The following is a 25,610-nucleotide window of genomic DNA, read 5'->3' as shown; positions in this document are numbered from 1 at the left end:
ATGAGGAAAATATGCAAGATATTTCTCAACATGTGGGTTTGGCTCCTGGTAACACTTGGGGAGAATTCTTTTCTCCATTTCACAAAAGCAGTTACTTATTGATATCAAGCTGGGCAAGTTATAAATATTGTAAGGTTTCTTTGATATCCAAGTCTAGGCCATAGTTGTTTTTAATAAAGAAATTCAATAAAGAAATTTGAGTTTGAGTTTAATGTCAATTGTAAAATTTATGTATTTAAAATTGTAATGTACGAGATTCTTTTTGCTACGGGAATTTATTATAGCTTTTATCGTGTACAATTTTTACATACATCGAAGTTAGATAATATATCGAGCTTTTCGATAGTAACAATCGGATAACGAGTGTAGGCCGCTTTTTTATAAAGTCTTCCCTATTATTTTTTTGTATATAGATTTTACTCTATGGTTCATCGTGACTGTCAGGAATCAAGAGCGTTACGTTTGTTTGTCGGTTTTGGTTTGTCAAATGTCCGTGAGTTTGCGTCTTTAAAAGTGTAACTCATTGTGGTTTGCTGTCTGTTGTAGTACATAATTTATTAATAGTTCAAGCTTTTCTTCGTAAACATATTTAAGGATTAGACAAATTGTCCAAATAAAAATGGTAAGATCCTACTTCTTTCAAGTGAATTAAAGTATACTCGGTGATTAGTGTCGGTGAAATTGTAGGTTAGGATTACACCTATGTTTTCGTTTTGTTCCTTACAAGAATTTTTGTTGTTAGCCAATTGAACAATTTTGTGCAGGGCAGCTAAATAATAAAATATATTATAATTAAATTTAAACAGAGGTAGTATGCTCTATTAACAATAAACTTTTGCAGTGTCCAGTTTCTCTTAACTTGGTTCATATTGCCTTGTTTAAAAAGCAAAATCATCAAATTGTGATGCACAAAATTAACTCATGTCATAAAAAGCCTGTTTATATAGGTTTTAAAAATCGTGTGTTTAGGCTTCATAATTGGTGGAGTCTGGGAGTAGTCTGTTGAAAACATTCATAAGCCAATACTTATAGGATATCTAAATCTATAATAGGCTAGCTTTACTTTACAATCTTTGTTGCAGAATAATAAGCGATCGATAATATCGAATCAATGATATTCATTAGTAAATATGTAATAAATGTTACATTAAAGTAATAATGTTGGAGTATTGGTGGCTGTGAAAAATTCAATAATGGTTACCGAACTTTGTCCTTGTATTAGCACAACTGAATCTGTATTTCTTCAAATTAACAAGACATCGTCAAGTCCATCCATGTTTATTGCTGGACTTTACATACCACCAAATAAACCTGCTGAACCCTACTCGAACTTCTGTGACATTATTGAAGAGTTTTTGAGTACTGGCCCTGATTATGATGTGGTACTGCTGATTGGTGATTTTAATCTTCCTGATGTTAACACTTTGAGTCCCGGGTTCTTAGTAATATTTATATGTGCTGTCCCAGCCATTTCAAGGGTTTTTTTAGTTAAATTGTAAAAAAATTGTAAGTTATAGTTTCTTAGCAACCAATATATCAAATTAAAAAAGAAAAATATAAATAAAACTATTAAAAATGTTACTTATCTTTTTGAAGTCAATACAAATCTTGAGTCCATAAAAAGTGTGTAAAATACTGAAGAAAAAAAAAATTGGCACATAACTCATAAATTTATTTGCACATTTTTCTTCTTGACTATTTTCTGCTAACCATAACATATTACACATCAAAATAAAGCCAAGAAGTTGTAGTCCAAATATATATGTATATATATATCCAAGGTAAATATATCAACTTTTTTTAAATCAATGAAAATGTTGAGTCCATAAAAAGTGTGTAAAATATTGAAGAATAAAAATTGGAACATAAAGCATAAGTTTGTTTATACATTTTTCTTCATGATTCTTTTCAGCTAACCATAACATATTACACATCAAAATAAAGCCAAGAAGTTGTAGTTCAAATATATTTATTTATAATCAAGGTAAATAACACAGATGAAAAGTTGAATAGAGAGAATATAGTCCTATTTACAAGGAGTTAGCTTTAGTTTGAAATAATTTGAAACATTCAGGAAGGCAGAGGGCAGTGTCACACTCTGGGCAAAACCACACAGTTTCTTTTCTTCCAGATTTGCTTGTGGTTTGTTTATTTTTCTCTGAACAAACTTTACACACTCTTGTTGGATGGACCTTCTTATCAGTCGGAGGAATTTTTTCGGGAAAATGTCTGCCTGTCAGAAAAGTCAGAATCTGTATGATACAATGTATCAACTATAAGCTTCGTTGTTTTGGGATCCAAAAATTCACTCATTTTACGCGTGTGAGTTGAATAACATAATAAAACAACACTGAGCAACACAAAATCCTAATTGTATAAATAACTATAACTAAAACAACTTTTATTTCACTGTAAAACACAAAGCGAGTAGACGTACAAAGAGTACAGTCGCCACGGCACGGCACTAGCAGACAAATACGTAGTTCTTGACTAATGTAAGATAAATAACATAATAAAAACTATAACTGAGCAATCCAAATACTAATTTTATAAACAACTGTAGCTAAAAAAACTTATAATTCACTGTAAAACACAGAGCTAGTGTAAACAGTGCAGACGTCACGGCACCAGCTGACAACTGCGTAAATAGTTGGTGACTCGGCGTCGTATCAGCTGTTTGTTACACAATTTCTGTTATAATATTTTTTTGCTTGTAACCGTTTATAAATAACCAAAGACTAATAAAATTAGTCTAATATGACTTGCTAAACATAACATAACCTCTAAAAACGTCAGTAATGCGAATTGCCAGTCTCCACGAACTAAAAATAGACTGCCCGGCCAGAGCTCGGGCTTGGGTCATTGACGATATTGACACAGCCCGGCCTGAGCTCGGGCTTGGGATTCAAAGTGTTAATTATTGGTCTGACATGTCTCCATCTGCCAGCAATAAGTCATCTCAGCTATTGCGCGACCTGATGTCCTTGCACCGACTGTATGAGATTAATAGAGTCCTTAATGCTCGGACCCCTTAGTGCCTAATGGGTTATGCTTGACCTTGTATTCAGCAGTGATGAGAAGTGTGTCGTCTCTCCTGCCTCTGATCCTGTCTTGCCTTCTGAAGCTGCTCATCCTCCTCTTCACATCGAGGTACCCGTGCAAACCTGTGGGTCAGTGTCCAATGTCACAATGAATTATAACTTTATGCGATGCAACACTCAGGAAGTTTACAACGAGCTTAGTCTTTGCTGTGGTGAGGTGTTTTATCATATACCAGATAGTCATGATTTTTTTGATAAGTTTCAAAAGACCATTCACGATATTGTTCTGAAGCATACTCCGTTGAAGAGAGGCGGTGTGTGTAGATTTCCATCATGGTTTTCTCCTGAGTTGATGAGTGCTGTCGTGTGCAAAAAGATCTTGCACAGAAAATACAAGGCTACTGGTAACTTCGGGCACTATTTAGAATTCCAGAGGGCCCGACACCATTGTAAGAAGTTGAGTGACCTCTGCCATGCAACATACATGGAGCGAGTTAACAACTCTATTCCCCTAAATATCAAGGCTTTCTGGAGTTTGTCAGGAACTTGAAATCTGAGTCTACCAGAGCAAATGAATATTTCTCGGATGATCAATGTGAATCTAGTCCTGAGGGTATATGTAACCTATTTGCTGATTATTTTGCATCCGTATATAGACCTTCGGTTGACCTCATCCCTCAGTTTGACTTCACCACCCAGATCAATATGTCGTCTTGTACGTTCAGGGTTGAGGATGTGGAGAGAAAACTTTCTTCATTGGACACTTCCAAGGGAACTAGGCCTGACTTGATTCCTCCATCCGTCTTGCGCTTCTGTGCTCCCATTATTGCGCCTCAACTTACAGTTATCTTCAATAGATTACTTGAGGACGATGGTATATTCCCTGATGGACTTAAGAGCTGTTTTATTGTGCCGATTCATAAGTCGTCTGATTCTTCTGATGCCCACAATTACTGACCTATTGCTATTCAGCCAGTTCTGGGGAAGATTTTCGAAAGCTTAGTTCTTGACTATGTGAGCTTCCAATTCAAAAATATCATAGCACCGCAGCAGCATGGCTTTGTCCGGGGTAGGTCAACAGTTAGCAACTTGGTTGTTTATGAGGATTACATTTTGTCTGCCTTCTCGAGTGGCGTCCAGGTTGATAGTGTTTATATTGATTTTAGCAAAGCTTTTGATGCTATCAGTCATGGGCACCTTCTGGCCAAACTTCACGGTTATGGTATATGTGGCAGCCTACTTTCTTGGCTTCACTCCTACTTAAATGATAGAACTTTCCTAGTTAGTTTCGCTGGCGCCCTATCAAGACCTTTCACCGCCACTTCTGGTGTCCCTCAGGGGTCACGCCTTGGCCCTTTTCTCTTCAATCTCTATATTAATGACTTGGTCAAGTCATTAAATGTTGACTGCCTAGTGTTTGCGGATGATGTCAATGTCTACCGGGCTGTTAGGGACCCTTCTGACACTGAGACACTGCAGATGAACCTATGCTTAATTGAGAACTGGTGCATCACTAACGCTATGAGCATAAATGCAGCCAAATGTTCACTGGTTTCTTTCACTCGCTCTGCCCAACCTCTTGTGGTATCTGACTACGTGCTCAATGGAACTGTTCTATCTCGCAGTACAATCGTCTGTGATCTTGGTGTCGTCTTCTCTGCAGATCTTAGCCCTGATAAGCATATTGACTTCATTTGCAGCAAAGCCCTACGAATGCTCAACTTCATACTAAGAGCTTCAAGGAGTGGTCTCGGCATTGTGGCGTTGAATATCCTATACAAGTCCTTGGTAAGAAGTATACTTGAATACTGTTCTGTTGTCTGGTTCCCTTATCAACACAATCACATTGAACGTCTTGACAGGATCCAGCGACGCTTCGTCCGAGCTGTCGGTGTTAGGCTGGGTCATAACTATCTTGATGTACCCATTGATCTAGTTGAAGCCTCTCTTGGACTTCTCCCTCTGTCTACTTGAAGGCAACAAGCTGATGCTCTTTTCCTATGGGGAGTTCTTCGTGGCACGGTCGATTGTTCTGACCTACTCTGTCGCATTGATCTACTTGTTTCAAGATTGACCCGCTCATGCAACCTGTTTTTTGGTCGGTCGTCGCACCCCACCAACTACATCATGCACGGTCCTCTTCCACGATTACATGACCAGCTGTGTTGCCAGTTCGACTTCTTTGATGACAGCCAATCTGCGATCAGAGGAATCTTCCAGAGTCAGGTTCCCCGGTGAATGTTTGTTTTTTGTTATTGTTCTATTATTGTTATTATTCTTTTATTATATACTAACTAGCAAAATTTTGTATTCATACTAGTATTAATTGTTGCTAATTTGTTATTTATCATTATTGTATTCACATTAGCATTTATTCTTGTTAATTATTTGCTATATCGCTATATTTGCTATATATTTTTAATATTATTATTATTGTTGTTTTTTTTCAATATTACTATTATATTGTTATTAATATTGTCTTTATCGATGCGTAAACTCTCTGTCTTTGATCATGTACTGAGATAATATATTGTGGCAAATCTAAATGTAGCAAAGACTTGTATTCAAATCAATATAATTTTGTGTTTTGCTGCCATAATATTGTATTAGTTTTAAACGTTGTTGTTGTCTTAGATTATGATCACTTTTTTTGTGTCAGCCTTAGTTATACTTATCTGTAAAATGGAGTTCTCCGTATATAAATAAATAAAAAAGAAAAAAAAATGTGAATAAAAAAACAATATAGGATATGTGTATTATAAAATAGGCCTATACCAAACAAAACAGTTTGGTATTTATTTACAATAGCGTGACCATGGAAAATGGACTTTTTTTTCATGGGTTGGGCATTTATAGCCTAGTATTATTATCACAGGTGCTTATAAACTGGGGGGAAAGTATATTATTGTATTATATTGATGCCTTTCGGGCATTATTGCGTTAAGGAGCAGGGGCATCACGTGATCTGGGATTCGACTTTTGCAAGCTCGAGTTAATTTTTTTTCTAAAAGAGCAAGCAGTGCGCAGCGGGCAGGCATCGTTGACAGGATTAACGTACTAGTCAGCATCATTTCAATAACTTATCACTTACTTACCTTAATGTTCAGGTGGGTACAGTTTTGCAGCCGTAACCCAGAAATGGTGGATCCGCTCATTGAGGTTTGGGTATTTCGCCTTAAAAAGGTATTCACCCAAATACCCCACAAAATGAGTTCTTATCCTGCCGTAACGCGGAATTTTATCTTTTACACTTCTCCACGTCCGCTCGATGGTATTTGTGTGGGCGTGAGTGCGTGGGTCCACAAACTCCTTTGAGTGATTGACTGTCTCATGCACAAACCCCTCGTCCTCTACGCAGTCGTACGCATGCCAACAATCACTGATAATTTTACTTCCCGGTAAAATTTTTTCTTTTATGATCTTTATGAGAGTTTCCTTGTCCCTTTTCTCTACCGGCACTAAAAATTGTTTCGTGTGTGGTGCGGTCTATACCACCAAACACCCACTGCCCTTCAATAAGTCGTCCTCTATTATATTTCCGTTTACCAAATTTGGCCTCGTCAATTTCCACAATGTGGCCAACTCCACCTAAAGTTACATCATTATTGGACACATGGTCAACAAATACTTCCCGACAAAACGAATACCAGTCAACAGCTGTTTTAGAACTAATATTAAAGTTCTTTTCCAGGTAATCTTGTCGCGGCGGCACTAAACACAATATTGACGCAACAACATAAAAAATGTCCGTCAATGGTAAATGGGCGTTTTCAAAGAAAGTCCCCTTTTTCGCACTAGCATTAAACCGACATTTAATTTTCTTTCGTTTCGGTGCAGGCGTATAGTACTTTCCACACTGAAAATTGAAGTCCTCAAATTCGTTTACAACGAGTTAGTTGCCACACTTTCTATTACCACAACGCCTAGTCCGGTTATAAGCCCTGTGGTTTACATAAAATTGCAAAACTCCATACTCGTCTTTACGAATTGCTTCCACGTAAGATAACGAACATCCAACACAAAGGTGTGCCATTACCACTACTGAACTAGGAGGTTAAGAATAGACACGGAGGAACAAAATAGTTCAAAATGGCGTCCCTTCTTTATTTGAGAGAGCCGCGGAGTAATACCAAACTGTCAAATATGGATAGTGTTGCCAGAGGTACTGTCAAAAACAGAGTTTTCAGAGGATTTCAAAAAATCGTAACTCCTTTGATTTTCGTTGCCGACGAATTTTTTCTTCACTATTGTTTTCAGGAAAAAAAATGAACATACCTTTCCATGGTCACGTTATGGTAAATTGATACCAACAGTTTAACATTTACTTAGGTAAATCTTAAGATCAGCGACTACCGCTCCGATCATCGTAATTTTTTGCATACTAACACAGGTTAACGTAATTTCACCGAAAAAAAAAAATAGTCCCGATTGTCGCCGTAGCTGTTTACTCCCCCCCCCAACAAAAATTTGAAAAAAATAAAATTAAAAAAAACCTGACTGACAGTGCATTTATTCGTTTTTTTGGTGTTGTTAGTTCGTAGGGCAATAGTCCAGGTACTACTTCTAGTATAAACTCGTTTTATCTTATCAGTGATAAATGTGCGCCGCTTATCTTTTGCCTGTAATGAAACCTGCGTTAGTTCTGTCTGAGTTTTTTGTGTCTAAGCAGTCATGGCGTGATCTGGGCTTGGACTTTGCAAGCTCGAGTTAATTTTTTTTCTAAAAGAGCAAGCAGCGCAAAGCGCTGGGCAGCGGGCAAGCATTGCGTGATCTGAGTTTTGAATAAGCAAGCTAGGGTCTTTTTAGCGTGTGACCATCGCATGCCATGTCAATAACTTCACTAATTATTCCTTGTCCATGTGGGTTTGTTTGTTTACGTCTGGCGGTCAATCGAAGCCGTCCTATAGGTTACGTGATCTGCCCGGCCAATCGGAAACTTTCCTGTTTGTCACGTGACTACTGTCAACTCATCAAAACGACCATGGTCGGCGATTGTTTTTAGTTTGATAGTCGAAAATCTTGTTATTTATGTGTTTTGTATTGCCAACATTGTACTGCCGAAAAACTGGTTTTTATATGTTAGCGATAATCGGGACTATTTTTTTCGGTGAAATTACGTTAACCTGTGTTAGTATGCAAAAAATTACGCGATTGGAGCGGTAGTCGCTGATCTTAATATTTACCTTTACTTAATTTGTACTATTTTTAAGGATAAACGTGTCTTGACATAAATAAAACATGTGCATAACCACTCCATTACAGATCTGCAGATCAGTACCAGATAATGCAGTGATAACCTAGTAACGGGATACTGTTGTTTCAGTAATAGCTTGGCCGATTGATTTGGTGTTCTTATAATGATTTTTGGTTCTAGGTTACTCGTTAACCAGTATCAGCCGAGGTTATTTCGTGCAAGCAATGATGCTAGGAATGGACATATTACATTATGCGGTACTTTGGGATTATACCGACCACACCAGTATGAAGAACACAAAACTATAAATTTATAGAAACGAACATGATAGAACGAAAAAACAACTCTTTAATTACAAAATTACAAGCATTTCCAGTTATTGTGATCGGTATTGTTGTCGCTGTTATCTTATCTTTCTCGAGAATCCCGATTACTGCAGGCCGCGCGGCATCACATGATTATTTAAGTTTTTTGCACGGTACATAATTGCCTTTCCATTACAATTCAATTTATATTACTGATCAGCCCCTCTAGAATTTGATATTTTACTGATAGGTACTCTCAAGGGATGTTTTTCTTTCGTTGACCAAAGGTGCTGCCGAAGCCCGCGCTGATGGTCGGAGGCACTCGCATTTTGGGTGGCAGAGTGTGATCAAGAATAAAAACAAGTTTTGAGTGTTTTTTTTTTTCAATAAAGAGTTTAGGTTTTGTTTGGTAATGTTTGTTTTTGTTGATTTTTTGTGTTTGGAGAAATGTAGGGGTAAAAGACGGAAGTACAATAAAGCGACGCACCAGCTGAACGGGCGGCGAGACTCTGTGATCACGTTATCTACTAGACCGCTCGACTTTGAGCTCTGTCTGAGGATGGGGAGGGGTTTGCGATAAGACAATTCCTGTATTATATTGACGAAATATTGTTCTACGCTAATCTAGTAATCAGTAGAAGCAAAATTTCAAATAACGATTCATGTCTGGATGTGGTCGGTATAATCCCAAAGTACCCATTATGCAATGCTATCATGCAATATAAGTATGTTTAGATTGGGTTGTGAAGGAAAAATGATTTTTCCGGACATTGCCATCGTTCAGTGAAACAAAACATCACTGATCTTTTGTTTCACTGAACGATGGCAAATGTCTGGAAAAACCCTGTTCCCTTCACAATCCTTCCATCATCAAAAATAAACTTTAAAAAAAGAATAGATTAGTTATCAAAAATATGTTTACTAGTAGTAAACAAGCAAAACATAACCTTTACATGCGGTTATATGATCTGAGCTTGGAATTTGGATACTATCTCAAGGGATGTTTTTTCTTGTTCACCAGCTCATTACTGCTAGTAAAGAACGTCAATTTGACAAAGCAAACAAATATTATAAATTTACGTTAACCATAAGTTCCTACTATTTTGCAGGAAAATGAGTTCCACTTTTAGTGTTCTAAAATTCATTATTTGTCATTTTCATTCCCTAAAACCTTATATTGTTTTGTTCTGGAGGACAATTTCAGTAGGTTAAGAACACGAATCTAGTTAACAGTGTGGATAATAGGCCTAAGTATTATTTGAAAATAAAGCAAACAAATTTAACCAAACTTTCTACAGATTATAGATTATATTAATAATAGATTATAGATTATATTAATAAGTAGTGCGACTAAAAAAACAAACAAGTTTTGCAAATAAGCAAAAATAATATAACCATAACTTGCTATGTGTGAACAATCTATTTACAAACCGGTAACTCCCCAAGAACATATAAATGTCTTTTCTCAATTTAAAAATATTACATGACAAAATCATACCCTCACTTTGAACAATTATACGATGACCAGTTAAAAGGAAATAAATACATTTTCTAATATTTTAACTGCTCACGTAAGCCATACTCAAATAATAACTGTCAAAACTAATTGATGGTATTAGAGTTTATGCGCTGCGATAGTTGAGTATCGGACACTGTGATTATCCACAAGGCAGTGTAGGCTACTGTACGGACACTTGTTGGTGCAGATAACACTGAAAATCATAGGTAACAAGAAACACTGTGTACACAAATATAACCACAAAATGAAATTTCCATTTCAATTATTAAAAAACTTATTTAAATGTGATTTCAACTCTCTAAAACCAAATATAGTTTTGTTCAGGAGGACAAGTAGAATACATTAATAATGTTGAAATTTTGATTGGCAACTCCGGCCATTAACTTTGCTGATACCCAACATTTCTTTACTATCTTTTATCCTTTTAATTAATTGTGATATCTCTAAGCCTATAATATACAGAGGAAAAAGTAATTAGTGAAGTGGTTGTTTTGCCAAATGTCTTATGTAGACCCTAAATAGCTCTTAAATTATTATTACCTACTTTGTTAAGTGGATGAGAAGTATAAAAGATATTGTCCGAATATAATTAAAAACACATGTATAAAATACATTGTCTGAATATAATTAAAAACACATGTACAAAAACACCTTTAAAATGTTTTCTTTCAAAAAGTTTTGTTGTAAATCTTTCCGGTTCTTTCTCAAAGTAACAGCAAGATGTGTTTGATTTGACATCAGATTGATAAGTTCAACAGAGGTGTAATAATTGTCAATATATAGGTTTTAACCTTTAGTCAAACTATTTGTCATAAGCTTGTTTACCACTTTGGTGGCAACAGAGCTGTCTTTCGTATTTTGTGTAGTACGTTTCCCCTTGTACATTTTTACTGAATATGTGTACCCAGATTTATCACACAGCTCGAATATTTTTATGGTCTATTTATCTGGCTGAGTCGCAGCTTAGAAATTACATTTGCATTGTGATTGGTTTCCATAACCATTATTTTAATTACTTCATCAGTCAAGTAATGCTAAAAAAATTATTAGACTGTATCATCAGGTGAATTGAAATTGAATTTTGGAGTCTAATTGAATTGAAAAGTCTTTTGCTTACCCTCATATATATTCCAGCACACATCAGTAACCAGGATAACACCCTACCATAAGGCGTTGTGTATAGGGGCCGGACAGGTATATTTTTTAGTTAAATTTTTACATCTAAATAGTTGTGCCAGATCAAAGTACATGCTTTATAAACATGATATTGATAAATTAATCATCATTTGTTTATATTAGTACCCTTTAGAGAGGACACACTCAAAATGTACAAGAATTTATGTTACTACAAATTTGTAACACTAAAACGTAATTTATGGAATGGCAGTTAACTTGTTCAATAATAGGCTTTTCAAAGTTAAAATCTTGCATTTTATAAATATTTGTCTGCATGATTCATTGTGAGATGTTCTGTTTATGCATCTTGCTACCTGTTTTTGCCAAATGAAAACTCCTTGAGGATATTCCTCATAGCAAAAAGGTAACCCTTGTTAGACTTGTGCACCGATAATCAGTGTGGGACTCCACAAGGAACCTCTAGAAGATGAGAGATCTGGTAAAAAACTAAAAAAAATAATTTACTGTAATAAACTGATCTGGTAGATCTGTAGAAAAACTCTTTCTCTTCAAAATAAAATATAGTATGCAAAGATTCTACAGCATTTAGGTTGTTTTTTACCAGTTTCAACAAAACAACTTTTTTGCTATTTTGCAAAAAAAATTTATTTTTTATTTTTTCATTTATTTTATTTATTTTTTTTATTATTTTCAAACTTTTTCCTTTGGTATTTGTAGGTAATTATTGTTTCTACCTTTGGTGTATAATGGATTTTCTGTAACTATGTTTTTATTATTTTTTACAAAGTGTCAAAGTTACAATTTTAGTTCGGTCAGTCAACATTTTTTGGTTTTTCACATGATAAGTCCAATTCAGGTTTCAAGAAATCATTTTATTTTGTCATAATATGAAAATTTAACTCTTTCTGAATAATTCAGTATGCAACATGACTAGGTTAGAGTAAAAAATATATTTTTGGCGAATTTCTAAAAAATACTCTGCAAAGTGGCCAAAAAGAGCTTGCCACTGTGGAAGTTTAGCATTGCCACTTCTAGGGTTAACCAACCTGTTTGACAAGTTGTTTTTGGCAGGGTCAGTTCTTTGTTGGAGATACCAGTAGTTCAACTTGACTAACAGGACACAGAATACAGAATATTTTATCATGAGGAGTCAATCACAGAATGGTGTCAATGCAATACAGTAAACCTGAAGTTGATTTAACAATAGTAATTTAGCTGAGGTCTTTTATAGTTACAAACTCCTCCAGATTGTATATTGGTTTATCTGCGAGCCACCACCAGAGTCTCTTCTTCAGTGCTGAAGGTTAACCTTTTTCCACAATTGAGAGCAGCAGAATGAAAAGTCTTACCCCAGCATAAAAGATTTCTTAGAGAAGAAAGAAGTTCTGTATGAGTAGGCAGGTTGAAGTCACCACTACACCTTGTGCTGTAGCTTTGAATATTGCTGTTTCTTGCCAAGGAGAAATTAGTTACAATTGCCTCAGGACATCAGTTTGAATCCTAAGTCTTAGAAAATCCTTTCTACAGCTCTCTCTCTATTGAAAACCAATTATGGACTAAAGTGCATGTTTTTAAAGCAAAAATATTTGGTATAGGTTTTATTGCAATGATCCACCCCAAAATATTATACTGTACCTAAGGTAATCATCAAAGCAGCATAGTAAATAGCTACATTTTGTTTACATTAATGCTTTGTAAATTTAAAAAAGAAATAAATGGTCCTATTAGTGCAGTCATTGAAGCAAAAAATACGGTCTTACCTCCGAAATTTTTTACTGTGAACCGATTTGCATGAAATTTTGGAATTAGGCTCATCTTACCCTTAACTTCAAAAGTGAAAATGATCTGAACTCCGCCTATTATTTTTAAGGGGTGTAAACAACCCCTTAATGGAAAACATGACATTGAGCCATTTTATCGCTAGAAAACATAATGTCTAATAGTAAGTGGTGAAATTGTAGAGTGTTTTCTAACACAATTACCTCATATTAAAATAATGTTCAATCCCTTGAAAATCTTACAACCCTTGCAAACAACCCCTAAATTGAAAAAAATCACAAAAAATACTTTGGTATGACATAAAAAGATGTATAGAGTAAGTAATATTTTATTTTCTCTATAATAATTATCAAATTTTTAACCCCCTTTCAACCCTTGAAAACTACCCCTTGATAAAAAATTAAAAAAAAATTTTTTTATGAAATGAAAAGGATTTAAATATTATTCCACACTCTCGAAAATGATTATCATATTCTTAAGCTTTTCTGCCCTTAAAACTACCTCTAAATTAAAACAGTAAATATATATGATTACATATTTAAAAATAATTTAATTTAGAGTAAAAAATTGCCATTTATTGAATAAAATATTTACAAATTATATAATCTTATATGTATATATAAAATGTGTTTTATGTATACATATAAGAAAGTTGGTATGTATTCATGCCTACGTTTCCAAAATATATGAGCCATATTATGTATATATATATATATATATATATATCTCAACAATAACAACCCTTACAATAACAACTGGTGTACACCACATGACATGATATAGTACAGTCAATGAAGCATTATTGCTCCGATTTTTTTTACTGTGAACCGAATTGCATACAATTTTGGAATTAGGTTCATCTTACCCTTAACTTCAAAATTGAAAATGATTTGAACTTCGCAACCACCCTGGGGGTGGTTGCCACCCCTTCTCGGGGGTGAATTTTCTTTTTTCAAAATAACCTCGGATATCGATAGAAGGTCTAATTGTAAGCAAAACATCATCTATAAAGTTTTTCGAAAAATCCAATACTTTTCAAGTTATTGGCAATTGAAAATTCACAATTTTTTTTCACGTTTTACATCGGTCTTTGCAAATATCTCCAAAAATTACGTTTTATTGAAAAATTTTATAAAAAACAAAATTGTAGCAGGTAAAAAAAATGAACAATTTGGTTTTTTATAAAGTATCTAAGTGCAATATTAAACTAGATATTAAAGATCAAAGAAGTTTTTTATTTTGTCTGTTTTATATACACACATTACAATTGTTTTGGGTCTCTATTATACTGCATAATTATAAGTTTTTGGACCATAAAAAACTCCTTTAATTTTCATGCTATCACAATTTATAAAAAATCATTGTAAAGGTAATTAAGAGAGCTACAACATCCTGTATTGCAATATATAGTAAAAAAACCTTTTTCTAAAACGGTGAAGGGTTAAAGGGCTTAAGAGAGGCTGTGATTGCGCTGCCACGTGCTCTTTAAAACATTCATATCTCTGTCAATTTTTGTTTGACAGAAAAAAAAAAACAAAAAAACCAAATTTATTGTCAGAACAATACCTAAATGTTTCATCCCTACACTTTTATACGTATCTGTCGTCATTTTTGAGATATTATGAAAAAAAGGTGGTTTTTTTTTAATTTGAAATTTTTTTTTTTTATAGTGACTTTTTGAAAAATATGTGTCCTGAAGCAGCCAAACTGATTAAAATCTATCAACTCTTCATAATAAAGTTAATTCTAGGGCGGAATACGATTAATTTTAATTTTGGTGGAAATGTCACTTATGAAAACCCATTGATTTAAAAGAACAAAAACATTAGATGCTCCTCTTATTTTGCAATACAGCTCACTTATTTTACATGCAAAAGACTTTTAATAGTGCTCATTTTAAAGCTTATCTCAAGCACTACAAAACCCTTTTTTATTAGAATGCCTAAAATGCATCTGCTCGCCGCTAGATGGCATTGACCACATCGATTAAATTTCAGACAAAATAAAAAACTTCTTTGATCTTTAATATCTAGTTTAATATTGCACTTAGAATACTTTATAAAAAACCAAATTGTTCATTTTTTTACCTGCTACAATTTTGTTTTTTATAAAATTTTCAATATAAACGTAATTTTTGGAGATATTTGCAAAAGACCGATGTAAAACGTGAAAAAATTGTGAATTTTTCAATTGCCAATAACTTGAAAAGTATTGGATTTTTCGAAAAACTTTATAGATGATGTTTTGCTTACAATTAGACCTTCTATCGATATCCGAGGTTATTTTGAAAAAAAGAAAATTCACCCCCGAGAAGGGTGGTGGCAACCACCCCCAGGGTGGTTGCGAAGTTCAAATCATTTTCACTTTTGAAGTTAAGGGTAAGATGAACCTAATTCCAAAATTGTATGCAATTCGGTTCACAGTAAAAAAAATCGGAGCAATAATGCTTCATTGACTGTACTATATCATGTCATGTGGTGTACACCAGTTGTTATTGTAAGGGTTGTTATTGTTGAGATTATAATGACACATATTGCAAACAGTTCATTAATAAGATCACACTAATGTAGTTTATTGAAAAACAGGTTTTTGGACATTTGCCATTGTTCAAATTTCAAAAATAGAACACCTAATTTAGAGGATTGGACTCTAGCCTCTTCTACAGGTGTCAAAAACCTTGAGGCACACGTAAGATTAAGCATACACAAAAAATTAAACCCTAATGAATATGTGGCGATGAACTTATCTTTGTCTTGATTAACAAAACAAGTGACATTATTGATAATTGTCCAATCATTCTGAACCGTCAGGTAGATGTTTGATTTTTTTAAGTGACTAATGCTTTTGGCGGGCTATGAATGTATGTATTGCACAGGGGAAAAATTTTTGTTTCGTGTCACGGAACCTATCGGCATGCATGTTCACTCCGTAGGAGCAAGACTATCGCAGCCATTTTGATGTCCGCGTTTCTCGGTGTGCTAGTGAGAGGTTACTGTCACTCCTTGTTATTATTTGAATTCATAGATAGTAAATATTTGTTTATTTATTCTCAGATGATAATAATAGTTTTCTAGATAACACATAATTCTAAACAGAAATTGTTCTGGGGATATTTTAGAAAAAAATGCATATCAACTGAAGATTCTTCAGAAATTAAATCTATAGAGTTAGTGTCCATAACCAACATGTATTTATGAAAGTAAAGTGCAATTAGTCTTACTTGATAATCAAAATACAATTCAAAGTTGTTTTGCATATTGGGTTTTACAAAATTAATTATATTATTAAATTTATGACATTGATTGATTTCAGTACGTTTGAAAATTAAATTTATTCAAAATGTTGAAAGTTATAGAACGACAGTATTTTTTTTATATAAAACTCACAATTTTAAACACAAATTGTGCTTTAATGTTTTTGTAAAAAATGTACATTTATTGAGATACAGGGTTGCGGAATACTATATTCTTCAGATAACCTCAAATATTCTAAATCTTGTACTAAACAAAAGGTTATGGTGGTATGTGTGAATAACTATTGTTAATGGTTTGAGTACTCTAGTTGTATACCATAAAGGTATAGAAATTAGTTTTAAAATACATTTTTGCAATGTTGAAATTTTATTTTCTCTAGGCCAAACTACTGAGGTACCAGTAAGTAAAAGGTTGCAAACTGTAGGACGAGAATATTTTTTATTTCTTGTGTCAGTTATCATAAACTCATAATTTCATTTTTAGGATATAATTACAATGAAAATGAAGTAATTATTTCGCAAATACAAGATTGTAATGAAAATAATATTGACCAAATTATAGGAACTAATATAAACCGATAGTAATTAAAACATATAAATATTATAAATAGTATAATATAAATCAGTGATCATTGTAATATATGAAATGTAAAAAATATTACAAAACATCTATAAAATTAATAGAATATATAACACTTTTTTATGTTACAAGAATTGTCTCATATTATTTTAAAAGTATGTCATTCATATTATTTTTGATTTCAGGCTAGACGATATGACACCCGAACAACCATCTTTTCTCCAGAAGGTAAGTTGGATGAATGCTTTCTTTAACCCTAGTGCTAGCAATCGACGACTATTCATCGGTGACAGTCCCGCGGAGGTTGGCTATCGACAATTAGTTGTCGATAGTCATGGCATCACTATTTCACTTATTATAGTATGTAAACTTGTTGTATCAACGTGATTCGGGCCTCATTGCAAACATCAGAATCTGTCCTGTCTACAGACAGTTTTTTCAATAGTTGTAGCGAGTGGACGGATGACGCTTCAGCTGTTTATAAAGTGGAATTCATTTTCAATTCTGTTGCTATGACCCGGCACAGTTGTTGACTGACAGTACTGGTTATTTTTTTTTTTTCATTTATTACATTCGTTAGCTGTAAATATTTATTGATTATTGTATAAAACATGTTTATTATGATCCTTTAACCCTTTGAGTGCCACGGGTATTTTCAGAAGGCATATGCATAAAGTGCCACGCTGTTTTTTTCGCATATTTGTAAGCTTTTGGGAAAAAAGCTGTTGTAAAATAACTACCAAACAGATTTCCATCATTTTGTTGTTGTTGTTTTTCTTATTAAATGCAGAATATGATACATATCGTTACAATTAAAATTTTATTTATAAAAATAAAAAAATTTCAGTATTTATAAAAAAAATTTTACTTTTGTATAAAAAGTTAAGTTTCGACCTAATTTGCGTGTATACGGTATTTTTAAGATTTGTTTTTCTTTATACCATGATAAAGGCCATATGATTCTAAATAAAACCCATGTGTAATATCTTATTCTAGAATTTTAAAAACATGGCATTATATGTATTAACAAAATGCTGCCCGGTACCGTCATTTTATAAACTGTACTTCATTTGTCAGAGTTTAGAAATTACTTAGTAATGATGTAGTTTTCCCAATAAATCTAATAAAACATTAATACAACACAAATAAATATGATTAGTAAATTTAGAAACAAATACTTCCTAACATATTTACGTAAAAGTTTACATTTACTAAATAATAACCCTAATAATATTTACACTGAAAATTCACGTTTTTCGCTTGAACACAACTCAAATCATACATTACTTTTGTAAAGAAATACAGTAAAATACTGTATAAGTTAATATTTTATTTTGTATTTACTCAAATGCTTGGTTATCGGCACATAAACAACAAGAAATGCCGTTGCGCAACAAGGTACTCGTCCGCTACGTCGCGTGACTGGAAGACAGAATCATCGTACAGGTACTTATCACAGCCCACTATTTTTGGACGAGTTTTCCTTATCAGAGATCAAAATAAACTTCATTATACGTTCCTTCTTCCATAATGAATCGAAAAAATACTCGATGAGTCATACTTCCTATCTCCAAATCGTCTCCAAATAGACACACGAATGACCTGACATTTTCGAATAATGAAACGTTGTTCTTATAGTTTTTGATTTAATTGATTGTCGTAATAACTTGCAAATTCCAAAATAGGTTAAATAAAGTCAGTTGTTCTTAATACTATAATTTATTTTGTCCCCGATAAGGAAAACTCGTCCAAAAAATAGTGGCTTCTTGATAAGTACCCAAACAACATATGTTTCACAGATAAAATAGTAGAGAAACAACATAAAACTCGTATTTATTGATAGTTTGAAACCTATTGAATACAGCCGTCTGATTATTTGGCAAAAATAATCTTGTACTATATGAAATATTATCGAAATACGAAACGTCAAAATTGGCGACGCTGGCACTTTATGCACTTTTCGTACCGTCAAAATTAGCGACGCTGTGGCACTCAAAGGGTGTTCTTATGTGAGTAGTTTTAGTAAATAATGTGCCGGTAACACTAACCGAATCACCCTGTATATATATATATATATATATATATATATATATATATATAATTATATATATAACAAAAATACACCTATTATAAATTCAAGTTATCTGAATAGAATGTTATTCTCCACTCTTTTCTGAAAAAAATGTATAATACACGATCATTTCTGTTATACGAGGTCTGTCCAAAAAGTATCCAACCGGCTCGAACCGGTTATTTGAGGGGAGGGGCGAGCCTACTCCTTCCCATATTAGGCATTGAATACGATCCTGTCATAGCGCTCTGTTCCGTACAGTACTGCCGTGTGTGTCACATTTCAATATGACTGAACATGTTGAGCAGCGCATTTGCATTAAATTTTGCCAAAAACTTGGTCATTCAGCATCAGAGACGATTACTATGATACAGAAAGTTTATGGTGACGTGTCTATGGGCAATACACAAATAAAAGAGTGGTTTAGGCGGTTTAAAAATGGCTGCATATCAGTGGAGAGTGATGACCGATCTGGCAGGCCTTCAACGGCCAGAAACGCTGAAAATGTTAAACGTGTTCGTGCACCAATTAATGAAAACTGTCGATTGACTGTCCGAGAGCTGGAAGAAGATTTAGGAATACCAAAATCGTCAGTTTGTAACATTTTATACAAAGATTTAAAAATAAACCGTGTTTCGGCAAAATATATTCCTCGGCTGCTGACAGAAGACCAAAAGAACTGTCGACTTGAAATCGCACAGGACAATCTGGATTTGATAAAAAGTGATCCAGGAATATTAAAAAAAGTTATTACTGGTGATGACTCATGGGTTTATGGCTATGACCCTGAAACAAAGGCTCAATCTTCACATTGGAAAACTCGCAAAGAGCAACAGCCGAAAAAAGCAAGACAAAGTCGAAGCAATATCAAGACAATGCTAACAGTTTTTTGACCAGGACGGCGTTGTTCATCACGAATATGCTCCAAGAGGCCAGACAGTGAATGAGTATTATCTTGAGGTCCTAAGGCGGCTACGAGATGCAGTGTGAAGGAAACGACCTGAACTGTGGACAAGCTGTGACTGGATCCTGCTCCACGACAACGTGCCAGCTCATTCCTCAAATCTTATTCAGCGTTTTTTGGTCAAACACGACATCAACCAACTATGACAGCCTCCCTACAGTCCTGACATAGCTCCTTGTGACTTCTGGCTATTTCCGAAATTAAAAACTTCTTTGAAAAGAAAAAGATTTGATGATGTTGAACAAATAAAACAAAATGCGATGAAGGACCTGTTAGCCATTCCGCAAAATGAATTTAAGTGGGAGGAGCATTGGAATAAGGTAGTGGCTTGTGGAGGGGAGTACTTTGAAGGAGACCAGATTGCTGTTGCCGCCGAGTAACGTCAGTTCATGCCAGACGTCAAGGTCGGATACTTTTTGGACACACCTCGTATATGTATTTTTTTTAATAAAAAGAAAAATACCTTACGCAACACACAAAAACGGCCTGCCATTAACAAGTGAAATAACTGCCACTATTAGGGTTAATGGTGTGGGTAAAAGTTTACTTTAGCCACTTAACAAAAAGTTTTAATTTTCAATAGGAAAATGCTCAACTAACTGATAACAATTAAATTTATGAAAGATTTTTAATCTCGCTAACCCATTGAGGAGGCAATTAACCTAGCCTCTCTAGGACTGCATTTTTGAATTGATTTTGGCAAAAATGCATGCGTGTACTAAAATATTAATAGAATGAGTTTGGATACAGATAAATTAGTCAGTTTTTCAGGACATTTTAGTCTATTTGGTTGCTCTACAATAGTGTTTGTTGCTTTCTCCAAATATTTTTTTATTTCATTTTTTTAGTAGATATTTACAAATTTCTTTAGTAAGAAAACAAAAAATCAAAAGCTATTGTCAATATTTTATTACTTTTTTATGTATCTGTTTCAATAATTTTTTATTCAAAAACAGCACAATGTTTTTACATGGAAAACAAGTTTTGATTGGATTACTTAATTGTAAAATATAACAACAAAACAATCAAAATTTATTTACATTTTGTCACTTTTTGATGATTTTGTGACAAGCTCCTGAATTAATTGCCTGGGAGATGAGATAAAACGGTTTGTTTCATTTAATTGTTATCATTAAAATGATAATTAAAATAAACTATTTAAATTACATACAATGACCATTCATTTACATTTTGTAATTCACTTTTGTGTCTTTGAGTATCTTTGATATTTCAATATCACTGCCCAAGGATCTGTTTACTTCTGAAGTACGCAAATTGTCTTGTTCCATGAGGTAGCGGGAGAACTAAAAACTCATTCAATAACTATAAACAGTTAAATACTAAATATTGAGAACACGATACATAAAATTTAAACAGAACATTTAGCATATGGCATAATGTAAACAATAACAAAACAAGCTTATAATTTTGGTTTCAGTGTGCAATCATAATGAATCGAAACAGAATAATTGCTTACAAGGATGCACGAGGGCACAAAACTGCGATCTAGCGTGACAAACAAACAAAAATGTGATCATTAGCGTCTAGAAAGAGCACAACGAGTGCCACTCGGGCAAGATTATTCAGTCACGCTTGGCCGCAACAAATGACGCTCGGGCAAGTTCTGCAATGGGTTAAAGGCACTAGTAGTTGAACGGGCCAACAGTTATGCCTCCAAAAAGAACGCTTGAGAACAAAAACATCCCTTGAGATAGTACCTATCAATAAAATATATAACTCCAAAAGTCTGATTACTAATGTGCACTAAATAATACAATTCATCTAGCCACATTAAATCCATCTAAAACAAAAACAACAGTGTATCCTCAGCTAGAAGACAATGACCACCACATTATTTGTTTCATAAAGAAAAAGTAATATAAAATTCAGTGTCGAACTCAAAATTAAACAATACAGAACGTCATTCTAACACAAGAAAAAACTTGATAAAGTAACCAAACTACACATATCTGACAATCACGTAAAAAAAGTAACTTAATAACGAGATGTGCAAATTTGATGAGTATTGGCAAACAACATTGAGAGCACAGAGAAAAGACTACCATAGAACTTCACAACAGAAGTAGAAACTGTTGAAAAAATAACAAAAAAAGAGAAAAGTGCCAAAAACCTTTTGAATTATCCCCATATGCAGTTGGTAGCCCTACTCTAACCTATAATACTCCTTGTACTTTTCTAGCATGAATATTGGTATCTCATTTTACTAATACCTACCCCTCCATAGATTATTATTCCCCCATCCAGAAATCCTGATTTCCCTGGGTCCTCTAGATTGATGAACTAGTTGGGATATAATCTAAAATTTCAAACATATCAGTTATTGTGCAATTAAGGATCATGACTGCCTAAATATTCTTTCTGGAAATTAAAACATTCTATTTAAGAAATTTATTAAGTGTTTTTGAGGTTATTAGCTAAAGTGGCTAATTTAAACATTATCCATAGCTTGAAGGTATTTATTGTCACAAAATAAGTTAGTACTTTTCGCTTTCCTTTAAACTCATTGATCAATGTTGAACATGGAGTGTAAGCTTCCACAAGTTTATTTGGATTATTTTTGTTAGCCAACTTAGTACATCAATTGTAATAATTTATCATTTATTAATTTTTGAAATATTTGAGTGAAAATTCATGGTGTTATTATTTGACCAGGTAGGTTGTACCAAGTGGAATATGCAATGGAAGCCATCAGTCATGCAGGAACTTGTCTGGGAATCCTGGCTAATGATGGAATCCTGCTGGCCGCAGAACGAAGGAACACCAACAAACTCCTCGACGAAGTCTTCTTCTCAGAGAAAATCTATAAATTGAATGAGTAAGCTAATTTTGTTGTTATATAAGTAAAGGGAATCACTCAATACACTTATAGATAACACGCACAATGCTGTTATACATTCTAACATTTTCCTTGGTATGTGCTTGGTTGTTCCAGTGATATGGTGTGTAGTGTGGCAGGAATCACTTCAGATGCCAACGTGTTGACCAGTGAACTGCGACTGATCGCACAACGTTATCAACTTCAATACAATACCAGTATTCCTTGTGAGCAGCTTGTATCCTCTCTCTGTGACGTTAAACAAGCTTACACCCAGTTCGGAGGTAATTTGGACCTGCTTTTATTTTTGTATTCTTTTACAGTTGTGAGCAAATTTTGGCATTTAAAATTCAATAAGAATTTGTTTTATATACATACTTAAGAGTGTGCGCGCACGTGTGTGTATAATTGAATTGGGATTTTTTAAACAATATAAATTCACTTCGATAACCAGTGTTTTGTCCAGTCTCTTTTCAATTGAAACCAATAAAACCATTAGGTTTTAGTTTGGAAACTATTATTCTATGGAAATCTAAAACAAAATAAAATGCCCCAGCCTCCAAATTCTCCAGACACTTCCTTGAGACTTTTTCCATTTCCAAAAATAAAGCGAACCTTACTGTTGTTTTACAAGCATAGATGACATTAAAAGTGCATTGTTGAATGAGCTGAAGGACCAAAGATCGAGTTTTAGAAGTGTTTTTGAGGATCAGAAGAAGCGCTGGCATCTAAGAAAAAGTACATAATATCTAATGGGGACTATTTTACATGTGACAACAGTAATGTGGACAATTAAAAAAATATTTTATAAAAATGAAAAATTCCTGTTGTTACTTTTTGAACATACCTCTATATGCAGCACACATTATACTTGTGATATATACATGTTCTATTATGATTTGTCTTGTCATTCCTAGGTAAAAGACCATTTGGTGTGTCTATTCTCTATATGGGATGGGACAATAACTACGGGTATCAGTTGTACCAGTCCGATCCCAGTGGTAACTACGGCGGATGGAAAGCAACCTGTATCGGCATGAACAGTGCTGTAAGTCTTACAGTTTCATTCTTAGTCAATTTTTTCTGTAGCCTTAGAAAGTTATAATATATATAGCCGAGTGAAGGTAGTCTACAACCGTAATAATGAATAAAAATTATCTATATAAAACTGTTTAGTTGTAGATGTGCAAAAATGTTTTTGGATTCTTAAATTTCATTTAGGTTTTTTAGAGAGGGATTGAAGCTTCCCAAAAATGGAATGAGAAATCCATTGGAATAATTTAAAACTATTCAACGTGAGTTAAGCATCGAGTGAGGGTCTTGCTATCTTATTGATCTAGAGAGTACTTCAAATGTCAAGTCAACATTCTCTTTAAATGTTTATTTTATGATGAGTACTGACTTTAACCTTCAATGAAAGATTTTTATTGTGGATCTATATTGCGTTACTCTGCAGATTACATATTATGTTTAATCGCATTAAAGTTCTGACAAAGAATAGGAAAACACAAAAATTATTTTTGTTTTCTTTAGGTTAGTGAAACAGTCAGTGCTTGATATAACGGATTTAATATAGAATTTGCTTGATTTAACGAATTTGATTGTGAACGTGAACGTCAAACCTAACATCAAGCATTCCAAGACCTAGAGATTATGACAGTTATATCTCTGTACATACTGTAGAAAGTATACTCTACAAAGACAAGCTTAAACCACCATAAAAACAGATTTTCACTCCTACAACACTTGTCATGGCTCTAGATTTAACCTGCCAATTCATTGCACCACTCTATCAGAGAGAATAAAACCATCTTACGTTGGCTGTAAGCTCAGCAAGACCCTTGATTTAGTTTGTCAGTAACAGAGTTTGTGAGCAGGCAGCAGTGTCAAGTCTGAAGCAGGAGTACGAGACAACACCGAAGGATGCCGATGCCCTGGTCATCAAAGTGCTCAGCAAGACCCTTGATATAGTTCAGTAATGGAGTTTGTGTGTAGGCAGCAGTGTCAAGTCTGAAGCAGGAGTATGAGACAACACCGAAGGATGCCGATGCCCTGGGCATCAAAGTTTTCAGCAAGACCCTTGATATAGTTCGTCAGTAATAAGAGTTTGTGCGTAGGCAGCAGTGTCAAGCCTGAAGCAGGAGTACAAGGAGAACGAGACAACACTGAAGGATGCCGAGGCCCTGGCCATCAAAGTGCTCAGCAAGACCCTTGATATGAACAAACTCACCCCAGAGAAAGGTACCATTTATTAACTTGTGTTTTCAGTTAAATTATTTCCTGTCTGGAGTTAATGTACTAACTAATTCTGGAAGTAGTAAAATGTGGACAAAATCCAGATGTCTCATTTGTTAATTTCTTCTTAAAGCTGGAAATAGGTTGTTGATAGATAATGGTCAGTTTTCTATTGGTAACGAGCAGCGTTTGTGCAGTTCCTATTACTCTAGATTTATAAATTTAATGTGATAAAAACATTTTTCTGATTGTGAAATAGTTTACAAGTATGAAATATGCACTTTGCAGTGGTTAAAAAATATTACTTCTACCATCTTACTGTCTTATGCAACATAAATAGATTTGTTATCTGTGGAGATGGCAAAAATTAGGGAAAACAGGTTATACCGTAATACAATTTGCTATAAATAAATATATAAAAGATTTTTGATGTAAATAGGTATTTCAAATATTCGGAAATTGAATTATCATTGCACACCTGTTTTAATGTTATTTTTAATGTTCTAGTTGAGTTGGCTACCCTTACAAGACAAGACGGCAAGACAATTACTCGCATCTTGCCAGCCAATGAGGTTGAAGCTCTGATCGCTGCTTATGAAAAAGCTGAGGCTGAAGCTGAAGCTGCAAAGAAAGAGAAGCAACAAAAAAGCTAGATTGTTTATTTAATACCTTAATAAATTTATATTAATTTTTCAA

The 25,610-nt window shown here is 34.0% G+C and overlaps 1 protein-coding gene across 1 annotated transcript; it reads left to right on the top strand.

Moving 5' to 3' along the window:
- Window positions 1-465: 465 nt before the first annotated feature.
- Window positions 466-25,610, top strand: LOC124354973 (proteasome subunit alpha type-4-like). Its single transcript, XM_046805811.1, has 7 exons — window positions 466-622; window positions 16,994-17,036; window positions 22,517-22,679; window positions 22,797-22,963; window positions 23,597-23,727; window positions 24,797-24,920; window positions 25,422-25,610. Exons 1-7 carry the CDS (start codon window positions 620-622, stop codon window positions 25,565-25,567), a joined length of 777 nt encoding a protein of 258 aa, XP_046661767.1. The 5' UTR covers window positions 466-619; the 3' UTR covers window positions 25,568-25,610.

This window comes from Homalodisca vitripennis, chromosome 2 (genome assembly GCF_021130785.1).
Source record: "Homalodisca vitripennis isolate AUS2020 chromosome 2, UT_GWSS_2.1, whole genome shotgun sequence".
NCBI classification, from domain to species: Eukaryota; Metazoa; Arthropoda; class Insecta; order Hemiptera; family Cicadellidae; genus Homalodisca; species Homalodisca vitripennis.
This window is presented reverse-complemented; position numbering and strand designations above follow the sequence as displayed.